The sequence below is a fragment of the Strigops habroptila genome, chromosome 6 (assembly GCF_004027225.2).
Source record: "Strigops habroptila isolate Jane chromosome 6, bStrHab1.2.pri, whole genome shotgun sequence".
Lineage (NCBI taxonomy): Eukaryota > Metazoa > Chordata > Aves > Psittaciformes > Psittacidae > Strigops > Strigops habroptila.
The window spans coordinates 63,793,293-63,811,419 of NC_044282.2; the positions used below are offsets into that span (position 1 = coordinate 63,793,293).

At 40.7% G+C, this 18,127-nt stretch overlaps 1 protein-coding gene across 1 annotated transcript in view; it reads left to right on the plus strand.

The window, feature by feature from the left end:
- Window positions 1-403: 403 nt before the first annotated feature.
- The window catches only part of HNRNPLL (heterogeneous nuclear ribonucleoprotein L like), a 32,726-nt gene continuing 15,002 nt past the window's right edge, over window positions 404-18,127 (plus strand). Inside the window, exons 1-6 of the mRNA XM_030490749.1 lie at window positions 404-814; window positions 8,947-9,065; window positions 10,310-10,547; window positions 12,659-12,744; window positions 14,954-15,050; window positions 15,139-15,211. Coding sequence (XP_030346609.1) covers window positions 623-814; window positions 8,947-9,065; window positions 10,310-10,547; window positions 12,659-12,744; window positions 14,954-15,050; window positions 15,139-15,211 — 805 coding nt within the window. The 5' untranslated portion in view covers window positions 404-622. The remainder of the gene's footprint in view (window positions 815-8,946; window positions 9,066-10,309; window positions 10,548-12,658; window positions 12,745-14,953; window positions 15,051-15,138; window positions 15,212-18,127) is intronic.

An 18,127-nucleotide genomic window follows, 5' to 3' on the forward strand; every position in this document is an offset into this window, starting at 1 on the left:
AGGTGCTCTGTGACCTTGGCAACTCGGGGCTGCAGCGCGGCGGGCCGGAGCGCTCCCCGCGGGGACACACCGGCCCGGCCGCTCCCCACGGCCCGCAGCGCCGGGGCCCGCGCCAGTATCAGCCGTGGCGCCGGGAAGCAGACAAAAGCGGTGAGGGCTGCGGAGGAGGAGGAGGAGGAGGAGGCGGCCGCCGAGGAAAAGGCCCCGCGGCCGGAGCGCTGGGCCCGGCCCTCCCGGGCCTTCGGCGCGTCCTCCCAAGCCCTCACACATCAAAGGCCGAGGGGAGGGAGCGGAGGGAGGGGGCGGTGCCGGAGCAGCCTCTAGGGGCGGTGACGGGCGCGCTCGCCGGCCAATCACTTTGCCGGTGCTGTCCGATTGGCATGCCTGCTGACCTATCGGCTCCGCGCCTTCGCCCCCGCCCTGACTCGGAGCCAATGGTGGCACCGGTGGCCGCCGGGGAGGCGTGCCCCGCTCCCGGCGGAGGGAGGGGTGTGTGCGGTGGGGGCCGGGACGCAGAGCATCTTCGGGGCTCGCCGCCGCCAGGATCCGGCCCCGCTCTCTCGCCGCCTGTCCCCCCCGCTTCGCCGGCAGCAGGGCTGTTCCTCCTGTCTCGGTCGCGGCCATGTCGTCGCCGTCGTCTGGAGAGCGGTACGAGGAGGAGGAAGAGGAGGACGGCGCCTACGAGAGCCAGGCCAAGCGGCTGAAGCCCAGCGCCGCTGCCGAGGAGGGCGAGATCGAGTACAGCGGCGCGGAGGAGAGCGAGAGCCGGCGGGACAAGCCCCCCGCGCCGCGCGGGGCGGGCTTTTCGGGCGCGGTGAGGGACGCGGCGCGGCCGCCGGGGAGGGGCTTGGGGGGGACCTTCCACCAGGATGCCGCCGGGGGGAGGGGGCCTGCGAGCCGCCCGCCCCGCCCCACGCTCCCTCCCCTCCCCGGGGACCAGGCTCGCTTCGCTCCCCGCCGCGTTCACCCGGTGCGGGCGGCGGGCTTCATCCCCGGCCACGCGGTGCCCCCGCGGCTGGAGCCCACTGTCCCTCTCCCCCGGGCATGGAGGCGCTTCCGGTGGGGTGTGCTCCCCCCGCGCCTTTCCCGTAGCCGGGGGAAGGCGGTGGGGGAGCCGGGCTGGGTCCCGCACTCCTCTCCCTTCTCCCCGCGGCGGGCGTGCTCGGGGTGCGCGGCTGATTGTTCCTCCCCACAGATGCCTGGGGGAGAGGGACTGAGCTCCGCAGCCTGCTGGGGCTGCGTGGTTTGGGTTTCGCAGGTCTGAGATTGCTTCTGTTCCGTGGGCAGCTTGTTGCCTCCTGGGATATTGCCATTGCAAGTTTTGTGTTTGCCCTGTTGCTGAGTGTAACTATAGAAACGTAGAGCGGGGGAAGAAAGCGAGGCAGAGGGTTTCTTTCATCCTTCTGTTTTGCCGTTGTGTCTGGCGGCATATGGCGACAAGGTTGATGACAAGCGATTACCTCCTTTTAAAATTCACTTGTATTTCTACTATCCCCCTCCTCCCCCGAATGTGAATAAGCTGGTTCACTTATTTTTTTGCGACATATCTTTTATTCTTCACGAATCTAAGTATCAGGATAGTCCTTGACCCATAAATTTGAGCTAGCGATACTTTTGTGTCTGCTGTTTGATTTTTTTAGCTAATTGTCTAGCTGATTTTAACCATTTTTCTTCTTGATGGCTTTTTCTGTTTCTTCCTTGTAAAAGCAAGATCAAGAGAACATTGGTTTAATGGCAAACCTTGTAATTTAGAATAGCTCGTTTTATGATTTTTTTAAAAATGAACTTGCTTAACACTGGGATAAGTTAATGAGAGAGCATTTGCTGTTAACATCTCTCAGTTAAGCCTCTTGATGGAGAGGGTGCCTGCTAAATTAGCACAAAAGATTGCCAATAAATTGCAACAAAGATACATCTCTGGAGAGAGCTATTTTAATTCTATAGTTTCTTGGGACAGAGCACTGTCTGCAGTCAGAGTTTATCAGTGGGCTCTGTCTTAAAGGTCAGTTTTCAATGACATCCATATTCTTGCTTAAGTTACGTTGGAGTTTTGTCATGTAGGAGAGCTGGAAATCACACAGTGTTTCAAATAAGAACAGGATACTGCTCTTGCCTTTCCTCTTTTCTGTGGTATTTTATGAAATCAGCTAGTTCTTACTTTTCTCCTTTTTTTTTCCCCCTTCATTCTGGGTTCTGGCTTGCGTTGTCTTCATGTTGACTTCAGTATCTCAGTTTATTGCAGTTAATGTGCAGAGAGGCAGAAGCTGTCTTGATGATAGAGGTTAAACTAGTTCCTTAAGAATAAGCTGTAACATCAAGTGAATACATGAGAAATGAACAACTGAGTGCTTTTGTTAGTAATTTTATGTGGGGCTTTTAATAGCAAAATGCTGGCATCTTCAATTAGAGTAAGCTAATGTGAATGATAGGTTTTTTTCTCTAATAGATTAGAAAAAAGTGCAGGAAACTCATTTATTCTTTGGCATATCTTAATAGTTTATCTCCAGGTAAATGTTCTTAGCTTATAAAAGTTGTATGTGGTTCAGGGCAAAGATACATAAGATTAAGGTAGGTTGAGAGGAGGGAAGAAGTGTAAGTATCCTGGGTTGCTCAGAAGAGAGCAGAAAACCAATAAGTGGAGCAGGAGGAACTATAGGAGATGGGGAATTAGAAACAGAAATGGGGAAAAATGGACGACCAGCGTAAAAAGAGTGGTAGGAATCTGTTAGCCTCACTGTTGTCCATGTCCTGTCCCCTCCCCACTGCCAGCGTGTGTCCTAGAATAGTGGTGAACTGTACACTCACATGGATTATATGCTTTCTTTGTATAAAAGCTGTTTTGTGGTAGGACCTGCTAGCAGGTTGGTGGGGTCTCCGTGCTGGGCTACATTTATTATTGTGGCATTTTCCCATTCCTCTGGGATTGTTTCATTGGGTCGAATAAGCCTTTCGTGCCTCTAAATTTTGTGGGTTTTTATAAATGGGTGCCTAGAAGTCTGTGTACAAGATCCAGGTGGGAAAACTGAAAGTTTACTCTTCTTTTTCCTCTGTTCCCAGTCCTGTGGACACTCCTCATAGCCCAGAGCTGTACCATCTTCCTCATGGCTCGTATTAAGGCTGAGGAGCATGGAGAGCCAGGAACAGACTGGAATGTTGACTGGGGTACAAGCAGGAAGTGGTCTTACAGAAGCATTCTGTGTGGGAGAGTATGATTTGGAAGAATTGACTTTTACAGAGGCTATGTTGAGTGTTGGTGAAGCTTTAGCAGAAGAGTCAGAATTGTGGTATAGCATAGGGTCAGGACACTGGGAGAATGTGGGTCAAGAGCTGTGTTTTCAGCTCCATCCACTCTTTCTCCCTTAAATTTCAGTTTTGTTGATTAATGTTGTATTTATACAACCTGTATTTTCTGTAGCATCCACCTGCCTCACTGTCTGTGACATACCTATTCTTAAATATGTCTTTGAAGCAGGGAAGATCTGTTATCCCGTTCTTACTGTTGGGGAAGTGAGATGTGGTGTCTAAATACACAAACATAACTATACCTTATCTTGCGGTAGCTTGTAGGAATGTAAACTTGTCGCTTCTCAGCTACTCTGCTGTAACTTCCCGTATGCAGTGTTCTTGCTTTGCAGTAAATGGAAAGCAAGCAGCTCACTTTGCAACTCAGTTGCTTCATGACTATGGCAGGCAGTTGTGGTAACAGTAGCTATAAGATAGTGACTTCAGATCTCGACCTATTTTGCAGTGACTTGTTCATATATCCGTTTCTTAAATGAAGTACATTCTAGAAATTGGTTATGGAGTAAGAGTAAATCATCCCCTCTCCTTTGTCCTCTGTCAAAAAAAGTAGCCGTTACCTTCAAGCTAGTTCAGGTTGAATCTCCTGATGATGCTGTGTTGTGTGGGGTTTTGTTTGTTCTTTGTTTTCTAAGGGGATATTCAGATTGTGCTGAGTAGAGAGGAAAATAAAGAGTATGTCGGTTGGCAGGGACCTACAACGATCATCTAGTCCAACTGACTGACCTCTTCAGGGCAGATTCATAATTGGCAGAAGGGGACAGAGTACAAGTATTCCATTCTGTAGCAGTTGTAATCATTGAAAGGACACAATCATAGAGAGTGCCAGGAAAAGGTATGCATTAAACAAGAGAAATGATACACCAAACTCATATCCAAAACAAAACTGAATCGCCAGGTAGCTTCCCAGAGTATGAGGTGTGATTAACTGTAACCCCCAGCACCCAAAACAAACCAGCAACAACAACAAAATAAATGCAAGATATACAAAACTGGTGTGTTCTTCTACTGCCATAGAACCTGAACTTTGCCTTTTTTGCTTGGTTCTTCTGAAACACTGTTGTGCTTCACTGTATACTGGAAATACAGTCAGTGCAAAGTCACAGGAATTCAAGGGGGCGCAGAGAGAGGAGCCTCCTATACCTCTGTAGGGAAGAGACAGAACTGCTAAGGTCAGGCAGATGTGATCAGCAGGGATGATGTATGACAGAGCAAAGAATTTTATATAATGCCATCATCATGTAGTGCAACTAGCAGTTGAAGACTGTGCATGAGATGCTGTGTATCTGCTTATGAAAGTTTCCACATCGGACCATCCCCAGTGGGCATAGCTGAGATTATTGGGGAATGTACTGAGTACCTTCACCTTGCCTTTGTAGTGTGGTAATTTAAGCTACCCTTGACATTCTGCAAGGCAGTTGGATGCTCAGTCCATAATGATGATGATCAGTTATGCATTAATGAAGTTTGGGGAACTTACATAACTAATAAGAAACCTTTGGAGGCTCCCCCCCCCGTCCCCCCCCAGTTCTGTCATGTTTCTAAAAGCAATTTCAGAGCATTTAAGAGGGATGCAGCGAAAGGAAAAAGTTGAGAGTGAATAAGATGATCTGAATGGTGAGAAGTAAAATAGTATATTTAGGTACCTGAGGAGAGAAAAGCTGGAGTGCTGTCCTTTTGCAGTAAGGAGAAAAAGAGGAGGAGGTAAGCAGAGAAATGGTAAAGGAGCAGATGGTCCAAAAAAGGTAGTACTGATTAATAGATCTAAGGTGAATATGCTGACTGGAAGGTGTCTGGCAGAAGGATAAAGGATGCATTGATGAACAAACAGTTGGTGAAAAAATCTCTATCTGGAATTGGTGAGCAGGAGAGACATCATCCTGGAGCCCGTGATGAGATGACTTTCTTCCTTTGTAGAATGGCAAATCAGTATTTGTTAGCAAGAAAGCAGTGATATATTTGCAATTTTGACTAGAACTGTATAGGTCACCAAAGAATGTATGTTAAAATGCTACAGCCATTCTTTGAAATCTGCTGCAGTCTTACATATATGAAGTAACTTGTTTGTGCTTCAACTGCTTGGTTACGTCAGCAGTTCATGCCTCGGCTCTCTACAGAAGCTTGGTTTCAATGTTAAGGATTTTTATGTTCTAGCTTCTTTTTGTGGTGGAAACTTTCTCTGTCCTGGTTACCGGTATTGAGCATTTAGAAAGGAAGTCTGTTTCCATTATCTATTAAATAATTGCATTTTCTGTCCAGCTAATGATTCTTCAAGAAATCGTTACCAAGCTTTCAGAAGCCCTTAAACCATACATATTAATGGATACAGCAGTAACGTTAGCTAAACTGTTCTCCTGGCTCTGGTGGAGTGCAAGTGTCGTCGGAGTTTTGCATGGGCTTTTGTGCCATTGTGGGGGTTGGCATTAGTGAAAGACTCCTTTGTAAGCAAAGAAATACTGGTAGTGGTTAATCTGTATGTGAGCAGATGCTTTGATGTAACCTTTGTCTGTGTGCCAGCTGTAGCACATGGAGTTTTCAGGGTACAATGACCATGAGATTTTGGCCAAAATCCTGTATTTTTCATCTCTGGGAACAAATTACGGCAGCAGTTGGATGAGTTGTATGCATTCTGACCTTAGCTGTGGAGATGCTTTAGACCTACAGACAGGTTTGATTTTTCATGTGGTCTAGTGGTTTTATTTCTCCTTTTAGAGGAAATCAAGGATGATTCTAGATTTGCTTCATACTGCAGCTTGGTAGCTGCAAAATTTGTTCGACGATAACGTGTACGTCTGCCCTTTGTGAAGACTTTTTCCTCTCAAACATGTGCCTGTGGCCCATGTTCATGTCTTTCACCAGCATGCTCTGTGAATGTTAGTTTGTGGCTTCCTCGTTCAGGACTGGCTTATGCTTGGTTCTTGTTTGCTGTTTACTGCTGCTAGTTAGAAACTATTTGAGTAAAGCAGTGCCGTCTGATTTGGCCATTTATAACCTCAACGGTTTTATCTGTATAAATTAGTTTCTGAAATGCTATGTAGATAAATCCTTAATTTCATGGCAAGTGACTGAGATTTCACTGGTGTGTGTTGGTTTTTTTTTTTAATTATTGTTGTTATTGTTATTGTTGTTGTTACTATTGTTAATAATATTATATTCCATGCTCTTGAGCTTCTGTGTGAGTTACTTACCATAGCGCCAGTGTTGTGGCTCGCGATTCTTGCTAAATCTCCTACTATACAACACCCTACTAATGGACGTTTTCTGTGTGGTGTTGTGGGAGAAGGAAATTTGGCTTGGAAAGCCAAGTGTTGCTTTAACCGCAAAAGAAAGCAAAATTTGTATCTGCTGATGGCTCTGAGAATAATTCCAGTTACAAAATTGCAGACACCTCTATATGTGTATACAACTTGTGTATAATGGATTTGAAGATGCAAGTATAAAAGCCTTAATTTTTGAGAGTTTGTACTATTAGAAGGAGTTTTATCTTCAGTAGGCAAGCTTAAATGGACTGCTAATAAATAAAAATACAAAGGGATGTGCATGACAAAAAAACATGAACTGAAACTATAAGAGAAGGTTGAACTGGGAAAGGGAGAAAGAGAAATACTGTTCTGTTATGATCCACTCTCTAAAAAGCTTGATTTGATGCATGGGGTGCTAGTGAAGTAAGGTAGCTCTTTGTAGTGTGTCTTTGCTTCACTGAGAAAATCATTGCATATATTTGCCATCTGATGAGACAAATATTTTTAGGTGAGATTCTTGAATGCGTTAAAGAAAAGAAAACAAAAGCAAAGAAAATGCATAGCCCTAATGTTAACGGGGATCCTAATATAGTAACAAGTATGCAGGGCAATGAATAATAGATTTAAGAGCTTCTGATTGTTCTGTAGACTGTAAATAAAGTAAAGGTGCCTGCTATCATAATGCCTGAGAGTAATAGACTTTGCAGGAAAAACTGGTAATTATTGTTAGTTTTCCTTTGGAAATTTCCTTCCTTAGGTGCTTTAAGCTTTAAAAAGTGTGTAAGTGGGTGAAGAACATACAAGCTGAAAATAAAAACCTCTGTGTGGGTCTGTTCCTTCCACAATTGCCAAAATATTTGCAGTTCAAAGTATTAACCTTTTATGACTTCTTAGATCACTGCTACCGCTGTAGACCTCAGATGATTAATTAATTCAGGATATATGGTATCTTATGCAAATATCACTAGTGCTGTTCTCCCACAATTGTCACAGCTCTTATTCAAAGAAAAGTGTTGCCACTTCATGCTTTCGTACTGCAAATGAATCAAATGTAAGCTAAGTTAAAAAAATTACACAGCAGATTGATTGATGTCTGATGAAGTCTGAAATGCTGGCTTTTGGTTCAAACAGAATGGTCAAATCCTCTATTTAAAGAAGAAAAAACGTAATTGTTTTGGGAGAGCTGTGAATGGAACACAGGAATTAAACACAAGACTCAATTTGTAGTTATCTGGAATGTGTTTTTTTCCTTGAATCTGTAGCTCAAACAGATAGGGAAGAGAGGAATGTCTGTAGCAGTAGCAGCAATCATTGTGGTTACTCAATTACTGGAGCCGAATGCTCCTTTGTGCTACAAATGAGAACCTCTAGTTCCAGAAGATGCTACACTACTTCTTATGAAAAAGTGAAAAATCAATAAGACTTGATCAGTGAGATCAAACGCATCTGGCAAATGTAGTTGCTAAATACATGATCTTTAACGGCCATTACGAAATTTGGGTGCTGGTGCTTGCAGTATATTTTAGCACTCCCTTGATTCTCTCTAATCTTTCCTTGATTTTTCCTTTATTTGCTAATATTGTTTCTTTCTTTTTCCCCTCCATGTCTTAGAATATATGAGGTAAATTTCAGCCCTTTTTCAGGCTTTGCATGGAAAGGTGATCTGAATCCAACCCACATGCTTCAGTCACACAGAACCTAAACCGAATTCGTAGCAGTAGCTCTGAAAAGTGTTTATAGTGGGAATTCTGTGTGCTAATGTATGGCAGCTGAATCTGTTAATGGTAGACAACCTTGGAGTGAAAAAAGAGGGCATGCCCATGGCTACAGAAATTGTGAGGTTTTATAAACATGTATGAAGAGTGTTCAGAATTAGAAGGGAGCTTGGGTTTATTTCAACTGTAGCATGGAACGGGCATTTTTTTCTGCATTTTGGGCCGCAGCACTATGTACATTAGAAGAATAATCCATTTTCATTTAGTTTACTCATAGCCCTTGTTTGTTCTTGCTTTTTATCCCCCAGCCTGTCTCAAACAAACAAACAGGAAGTGTGTCAGAAATATTTTAGCTATCGTGTATTTTTTTTATGCTTTTAGAAGATCTCCTGCAATTCAACCAAGTGTTAAATGGCCTTTTTTTAATTAGGAAAATCTTGCCTGTGCAAGCACATTAACTAAATCTGCAAAGCATTTTATTTTTAGTAGACTTCAGCAACTAAATTTGGCAATCTGTTTGGAAAGAGAAGTTAAATTATTTAAAATATGCTTGGATTGTACATTATTTAGATGGCTGTTTCTGGATCCAGTGGAGTGTCTGCCAAGTTTTAGTTAATTTTAATTAATTTTAGTTAATGACAGCAGTATTCCTCGTTCTGTGTTGAATTTTAAAATCTTTTCATTGCTAGGATGCTGGGGGAAGTCATCACAAAGTCTCCGTTTCTCCTGTTGTCCATGTCCGAGGGCTGTGTGAATCAGTTGTGGAAGCAGATCTTGTGGAAGCTCTTGAAAAGTTTGGAACCATATGGTATGTCAAGCAGTGTAATGTCATGTCTCTGGACAAGTTGTGAGCATTATTTAAAGGTCACTTGGACCTCTTTATGATAACTATTTGAAATCCAGAACTTAGTTAATAGTAAAGCATTGAGATTTTCTAGGTTTGTGAGGATTCTGTATTTCTGTACATGCCAAGTCTGGTCAAGCAGAGTTACAACTGGCTACATGCCCTAGTGTCTGCTCTCAGACGCAGAAGCACAGCTCGTCCTGGCCTTAATATGAGCTCTAGCTAAACTGAATTGCGGAACAGCACAAGGGTGGTTGTCTTGGTATAAGTGAATATACCAAAAATAAGGATAGGCCACACAGCAGATGGTGCTTTTTCCTGTGGTTTTGTATGGGGGGAGTGCTCATGATATGGTAGAACATTCAGAATGAGATGATTACTTAGAGAAAGCCCATTCAAAGGTCATATAGCCTAAAGATTCCTCATCTGTGAACAAAATACTAAAGGTGAATGGGTAAAGCCAGCTTATTCTGAATTTTGAGTCATTCAGTTTTTGGAATCATGCATTTCTTTTCAAGTGAATGCATGTATTGAAGTTAAATAGGGTTTTTTAAATAGGACAACAGTATTTTTTCCACGGTCTTAATAGTCACATAATTGAATTATACTTGTACTAGTATCTTAAATAAAATTAAGCAAGGACCAGCTTGTTCAAGAATACAAATAAGTCCATTTAGCCTGAAACTTAATTAACTGACAAAGCCTCTTGAGTTTGTCCGTGTCTGGATTTGGTCAACTACAATACTTCTGTTTATTTCCTCTAAGGTAGTTTTGTGTCAAAAGTAGTATTTTAAATTTCTTAGCAACAGCAAAAAAGTTTAATGTATCAGCTTTGAATGTGTTTTATAATTGTCATTTACTTTGATCCTTTACCTCAAATGGCTTTAGCAAGATTTTTTTTAATATTAATTGTAATTTTTGTAATTTAGTAAATATTTGTTTATTTTATTGGTTGAATTTTTTTTTTTTATTAAACTTCTTCATGAAAACAATTGCTTATTACTTATTTATCTTATAGCTTCATTTCTTTGTTTTGTGCAAATGCTTTAGGAATGTGTTGGCCAGGTTTGGGAAGTGTGAGCAGGGAGACTCACCTTCCTTATAGTCCTTGTTAGGCATTGTTTAGAAAAAAACATGACACTTACAGGACTTTGGCTTTGTTTTGAGTAAGTGTATAGGAAAACTTACTGTAATGTTTCTCTCACCAGTTATGTCATGATGATGCCATTTAAGCGCCAGGCTCTGGTGGAGTTTGAGAATGTAGAAAGCGCAAAGAAATGCGTAACGTTTGCAGCGGATGAACCTGTGTACATTGCTGGACAGCAGGCTTTTTTCAACTACTCAACAAGTAAGAGGATTACTCGGCCAGGGAACACTGATGACCCATCTGGTGGAAATAAAGTTCTCCTGTTGTCAATTCAGAATCCTCTCTACCCAATTACAGTGGTATGTTTCTTCTTTTTTTCTCTTTTTCTTTATAAAATAATAAAAGGCAGGGAGCAGCAATCTCTATTACATTATTTCCATTGTTTACCATTTGTTAAAATTATACACGCTTAACTTGAGTCAGGAATTAAATTCACATACCAAAGGTGTCCACCATCTTCACAAAAGTAACAGGCATGTTCTGGAAAAAAGGTTTTTTGGGGTGATTCAGTCTCGTACAGGTATTTTGCAATACATTTGAAGGCTGCAGTGGTCAGGATCTCGAAATGTTTAAGTTACTGTGTGCTTTGGAAATATTGCCAAACGTGTTGCCATAGTATCAAGAATGTCATTTAGAGTTTTTAGGCTGTGAGTGGTGTAAGTTTAAATAGCAATATTGTTTTCCGGTCTCAGGGGTTATTATGCAGTCCTTCATTCTGAAGTATTTCCTTTGTGGGAACTGGAAATCTTTATTTGTTGATTATCAACTGGAGTTTGATGGAATCTTCGTCACTTTTATTTCGGCTGATACATTCTGCTTTTCGGTATTTCAAGTCATACCGTATATATCGGTTGCATCCTAATTTATTGCCATCTGTTTATGGCACACGTGCATTTTTTAATGATACAGATTATTTTTTGCTAGTCTTTAAGAACACGTTTTCTCATGCACTGAATGCTTATATTTTTCATAGAAATTTTATAGTACACATTGAATTGCACAGAAATATGCCATGAAAAAATTAAAAGTCTACTTTAAGCAGACTTGTAATTCTGTGATACAAGCATAAGTTACTTGTTTTTAGGGAAATATATGGGATAGTATGGATCAGTCAAAGTGTCCGGGTTGTGTGGAACCATATAACTTAAAGCAAGCATTAAGTTTTGCTAATGTGATGTATATTATGGCGGCAAGTTGATTGAAACTTAGTATTCCTGAAATTGCTTCAAACAGTCAGTTCCATGTCATGCTTTTTGCTTCACTGTATTGTGAATATTGTGATAGGTTTTTGCCTGTTGATTCCTTAATGGATGCTGTATTATTTTTCTCCTGACAGTTTTCCTTATAGAAAAGCATGGCAAGAACGAGGTGCTTTTTCATCAGTGTTTAAAAATACACCTGCTTTGAGCTGTGTGAACAAATCCACTGGAAGTTGAAGTATTCTTTCCATGTGACTGTAATACAATTTTTGGAAACCGAGTTTCATTCATGCATTTGAAATTTGTCTTGCATAAGTGTCTGAGTTGAGTGTAGATGCTTGAGGAAAGTGGTAGCAGAAGCATCCTTATGGGCTGGGAGAGTTTCATGGAGATTCTGAGGATGAAACCTGTAGCACTGTAGCTGCTTTTCAAAAACAAACACTCCCCCCTCAACCTCTTCCTTTCTGCTGCCCCCAGCTGTTTGTCTAGAGTATACCAATGATCACTGGGAGCAGACTCCTAGCACCACATTGTAATCCCGGCCTGATGTGCAGTAAGGCGAGCTTTTCTCCTTACTATTTGGTTCCCCTACAGCACTGAAGGTGGAGTGTTAACAATGAGTTTGCATTAATGCAGTGTTTCTTGTCAGAAGGTTTCTCTGCCTTAAGGGAAGCAGCACAGCAACCACTTTGCAGTGTCTTTGATGCAGGTGAATAAAAGTGAAATTCTCCTTTTGGTAAGCTACCTAAGCTTACATCATGGACTACACCCAGCTACTCTTCTGAAAGTGAACATGAACAATTAAAAAAACCCCTTTTAACCTTATGAAATGAAATGTTCCATAACTACAGCGTCACTTCGTCTCTTTTTGCTTTGGTAAAAATACTGCAATGCATGCTTAAAAGGGAGCATAGGTTGAGACATGGATGGAATTAATGGGTTTAACACAGTTGAAGGTACTTGTTTAATGTTTGCATTAGTACTTGTTAGAGAAGTTTTTCCCTGTTTTTCAGATTTGACTATCTGTTCTGTATTAATCCATAAAAATGCTAGTCACAAATGTATAAACTGTATAGGGAAAGTTATAAATGAAAAGTGAACAAGCCTTTTCTTTACTCTTTGGCATTTAAATGCCAATGCAAGAAAATGTTCTGTGGACCTACTGTTTGAAATGTCACATCTGACTAAAATATATTTTTCTTCTTCTTTAGGATGTCTTGTATACTGTGTGCAACCCTGTTGGAAAAGTGCAGCGCATTGTTATATTCAAGAGAAATGGAATACAAGCTATGGTTGAATATCCTTTTTGAGTGTGATTTTTTTGTTGTATTTGCTGTAAGTTCTTGACTGCAGATGGGATAAATACTGTGGAATTTTGAGACCAAATTATTTTTTAGTTTCTATATAAGACATGATGATTTCTATATGTCTGTAAGCACTTTAAACATTTTATCTTTATAGGAAAAAGACATTGTCAACAATGGTCTTTGTTTTATAACCATGTTTATAGGTGGCCCTAAGGCAGACATGAAATGTGTCATTCGTTTGATAACACGTTATACGCAAAGCTTCATGGCTTCTGCTGGTGTTGATACTCAAGAAATGGGTACAGGATTGCAGAGATGCAGTTTGACTTCTTCAGACTCCTCTAAAATAGTTCTAATATATATTGCTTGCGGCCATCTTAGGCCTCCTTGACCTGTTTATCATGTGTTGGGGAAATTCCCTGCTCTGTTATCCTACTGTTTACTCTATTTGTAGTGTTAAGTTGTACATGGGATGAATGTTCAGAGTTGTTAATGTATTACTGCAGTTTGCAAAGTCCAAAGTCTGATATGATTATACCTTAGTTTATAAAACTCTGATAGCCCTCTTCCTAGAGACTGATTACCCTCCATTTCAGAGCTGTTATATGGACAAAATTGTACCAAAGTCTCAGAAATCCTTTTGTAATTTCAGATGCATCTGATGTGGCAGGCTTTACTAGTGGGGTCACTTTGGTAATGTATGTCTTAACCAGTGGTTGCACTAATGATTTGCCAGTCAAAAAGAATTACCCTGACTTCCATAAAAGCAAGCTAATTGCGGTGTATCTATGTAGAAGACTTAACTGTGCATCCTAACAAGCACTAGCGTGACTTACTGTGTATTGAGTTTGTGGTAAGCAAGCAGTATTTTCTGGATCAGGTGACTTGTACAGTTGGGGGTTATTTTGCATCTTGTGAAAGATTAGGGAAGTTGTAGAGAGGATCCTGCATGTAATCTGAGACTACTGTACTTCCGTCCTTTGAATTAAATTCTGCAACATGCCTTTTGGCAAAAAACCCAACCAGCAATTGAAAGAAAACTCAAAATGTGGGCAAAGTAATGCAGCAGTGTAGATGAACAGCTTGGTGGGGGGGAAATAGTGAGCTTTGAGACAAGCCTTGTCTGAAAAGTTCAGAAATTGACACAAATTTCAATGCTAACTGCAGTACCCACTACTTTTGCAGATGTGCTTCCACAGCTCTAGCCAGTGTCCAGCAATTTCTTAGAGGCCTGCAAAACTTAACTCTTCTCACTCTTAAATTCCACAGTGAACCTATATCACCTTAGAAGAAGTTGGGTTGCAGGAATGTGGTAGAACACAAGGGATATGCTACTGGTACAGACTACTTCCAAAATGTCACTAAAATTATATTGCAGGATGGTCTGCTGCAAGGTTCAGGCTCTCTGACACCATATGTTATTGAATGTATGAGATCACGGATTAACATGTGCCAAGGCTCAGGTACATTTTTCTGCTAGTCATAGAACATAAGAGTATGTAGAGGATATGAAGTAACTTACATTTGGAGCCTGGTAAATGTATCTGCCTTGAGCAGTGGGTTTAAGGCAATCTGCTGCTTGTATTTTTTGATGCAAGATGATTATTTATTCACTCAAAGTATTTCTCTTAGTTCCGTGGTTTTATTTGGCTAACAAGCTAAAAAGGATGTACTTTTTTGTAGTTTTTTGCTGTAAAGTGATTACTGAGCTCATATTTTCTCTACCCACAGGTCTCTAGCTAATGCTAGTGGTGAAAAGGGATGCGTTGTCTTAAATCACGCCTTCTTGCCCCTGAGCTCTGATCCCTTCCCAAATGCTGCAGCTTGAACTTTCCCTTCAAATATTCTCTAGGCTTGCTGGTAACTTTCTGTGTCTTCTGATGAATATTACTAAATCCACCAGAATATCCCCTTCCAAATGGCATAAGATCAGAGCATAAAGGAAGCTTGCATGTATACTATTCATACTGAAGAATTTACTAATTTATGAACAGTCTCATTATGTGCTGCTTACATCTCAAAACCAGATGGTTAACATAAGTTGAACCCATATATATTTGTTGGTAATTTTTATATTGAAGTTTGTATAGAGATCTTGCATACGATAATGAAATATCTGCAGGCTACAAATATGAAGCCATATGAGAAGGGGCATGAATGAGACACCTGGGGGAAAAAAATCCTTAACGTGATGTGTATGTTTGAATCAGTGTTTTGCGCCCAGAAGGCGAAGGCTGCACTCAATGGAGCAGATATCTATGCAGGATGCTGCACACTAAAAATTGAATATGCAAGGGTAATGCTTGGACCTTCTCTTTTAATTTTACTAGAAAAATATATATAATCAAGACTTAACCTTTTTTGCTTTTACTCTGTTTGAACAGCCAACTCGACTTAATGTCATTAGAAACGACAATGATAGTTGGGACTACACTAAACCGTATCTGGGCCGACGAGGTAGGTTTTCATATGTTACTGCTGTAGATGTTTGACTGTACTAATGACAATCCTTTATACGTGGTCAGGCTCTATCGCAATAGTCATTTCAAAGTGCTTCTGAAGGCTGTATTCACAAGCCAGGAAATTAACCCTGAGCCCTAGTGCCCCCCTACTGCCGTGTGCTTGAGCCATTTAGTTCAACAAGGAGCCCACACCTCCAAGCACCTTCGCAGTTCTCAAGGACTTGCATTTCTCCAAGCAGCTCTCTCCCTTTGGAGGAGAGGAAACCTGGTACAGACTATTCCTTACAAACTACAAACTTGCACACTGCTTCTCCTTCGAAAGGACTCTTTTCCCCTATGTTGGACGAGGCATTAAGAAGGATAGAGGACTTCAGCAGGCTGACTCTACACTTCATCATGCACCACATCGGCATCAGCAAAAAACCCCCAAACAAACAAACAAACCCTCTGAAAAAACTCAGACTTGCAATTCACCTTGTCTGCATACTGCATGCACCACCACCACAAGTTTTTAAAGGAGGACACTTTCAGTACTTCAGATTTGTATGGGATGAATAACATGATAAGACTGTACCCATTCTGTTCAAGTTTGTATGTATGCTGGCTTATTTCCCTTAAAATTACAACTGAAAATTTGAGAACCTCCAAAATTAAGAACCTGTCTTGTTGATATCATTGACATTGTAATCTTTTTATTACTTGCTGTATGTGAGAGTTGCATTCAGTCTTAGTGTAAATATTGTCTAGTAGCAGGGACGTTTAATCCTTATCTGTAGACAGTTGGAAATGAGCAGTGCAATATCAGATAGGTCCCCTCAGCTTTATTTAAGTATTAAAATAGGGAGATTCATAATTGGTACAGTCATACTGTCTCTTAAATACTCAGCTGTAAAACTTACCAGAGCTTAACTCATGTCAGTGGGAACTATAACTATATATGTAAAGACAAACTGCTGTGTAGCCTAACTCCTGTAAAGTGTTTATTAAAAAAATAATAATCTGTAACTATTGAGTGCAGTGTTCAGTAACTTCTGTACAATAATGTGTGCAATGTAAAGGTAGAAAAGTGAAGACAATGTGTCCAAGATAGATTATCTACTTATGAAAGGCTATATGAGAACCAGGGCTTTGGCCGTCTCAAGTGATACGCACTTTCAGAGTAACTCTGCAGAGACACTGGGCTTGTAAAACTGTTGTACAACTAAAAACTTAGGGCTTGAATTAAGTTCTTGTAAAAAGTTAACAAGGGAGCTACAGTATTGGTTGATTATGACTATTTGTATCAGGATTCAATTAATTTTTTCTCAAATTCCTGAGTTAAAAAAGGGATTTTGAAGAAACTGAAGGGCAAGAAAAAAAAAAATGAAGTTTTGAATTTGAAAAATCTGAAGGATTAATTTGACCCTCGTACCTTTTTATTATTGCAGCGTTCAGAGGCTGAATTGTAAAGTTGTGCATCTAATTACATTATGTAATTGGTCTTCAAAAAGCTATGGCTGTATGAACTAAATGTTCCCCAAGCTAGAGAAAACAGTGGGAAATGAAAAACTCAGGATACATATGGCTTGTTCTTTCTCAAGAACTTTCACTCTACTCTTTTGTTTTCCTTTTGTTACTTTGACAGCCTGTCTCTGTACATTTTCTGTACATCACTCTAATACCCATAAGAGGAAAAGAATTAGACTTATATTTAATACATGAATATACTGTATATAGCATGATTTTTCACTTATTGTGGCCCATTTATCTGGAAAATGGGAATATAATTTTTGAGTGAACACTGAAATGTACTTGAGAAGGCAGGCATCTAGAGCAGTTTTGCCTATAAAGTAATGAAGAGTACTTTGGTGGTTTTGCTGCTTTTTTGAGAGTTTTCATATTTGTGCTATAGCTTAGTCTTGCAACAATGTTGTTTGGCTTTTGAACTTAATGTGACCAAAACTGTAGGGCTCTGACTATTGCAAACAAAGTCTTAGCCCAAAGGAATTTCATTCTGAGGACAGGCATGCTAATACAGGCTTTCAGAATTTCACAAACGCCCCCTCAAATCTTAGGAAGGAAATGCATTTTGCTCATAGTTCCTATGGTAACATATTACAGACTTGCCTATTGTATTTGTCCACTTAAGTAAGCTTCCTAACAAGTGCCTGCTGCTGTGAACACATACTGCATTAGGCTGAATGAAAAAAAACCCCACCTGACTCTTAGTGTTCTACTTGCTTTTAGCCAGAAAGCTCAAATTATAGCTTGGAACATTTCTTTTGCTGGTAATACCAGCAGATGCAGTGACTCAAGGACGTGATTTAAAAATGAAAGCAAAGAACAACAAACCCAAAACTTAAACAATATTATAAAGAATCTTTCCTTTCAGAATTATTTTTAACACAGATCAGTTCTTATGTTTCAATGCTTGTTTTTACAAGTCTTTGTACTGACACAAGTGAGGGACTTCAAGGAAGTAACAAGTATGGAGCAGTGGACTACACCATCATGAGGACGAAATATTTGTCAAACTGTGTTCTCCCAGATTTCTTTATTTGAAGAATATGGTCCTTTATTACTGTGTGCAGTTTCAAAGGATTTAGCTCCACAGACTAGATTTTCCTGAAAGATGATTTTCCTGAAAGATGATTACTGCATACAGTTTAAATGCTCCAAATACTTGATATGACTGCCCATTTGCTTTTTAGAGGCAAGAACCAGAGGTGTTACCCTGAAGAGGGAATGGAAGAACAAAACTTGACAAAAGTAGTCTTTCTTCTATGTATTTGAAAGCATTCGGCACTGTTCTCTCTGCAGGCTTTATTGCCAAAGTAAATATCTGACTTGGAACCTGTCCTCAAAATCCTGAGCAGAAAGGGCACATGTGTTTTCATTTCCCATTGTTGTGTTGTCTAATGCAAATAGTTTC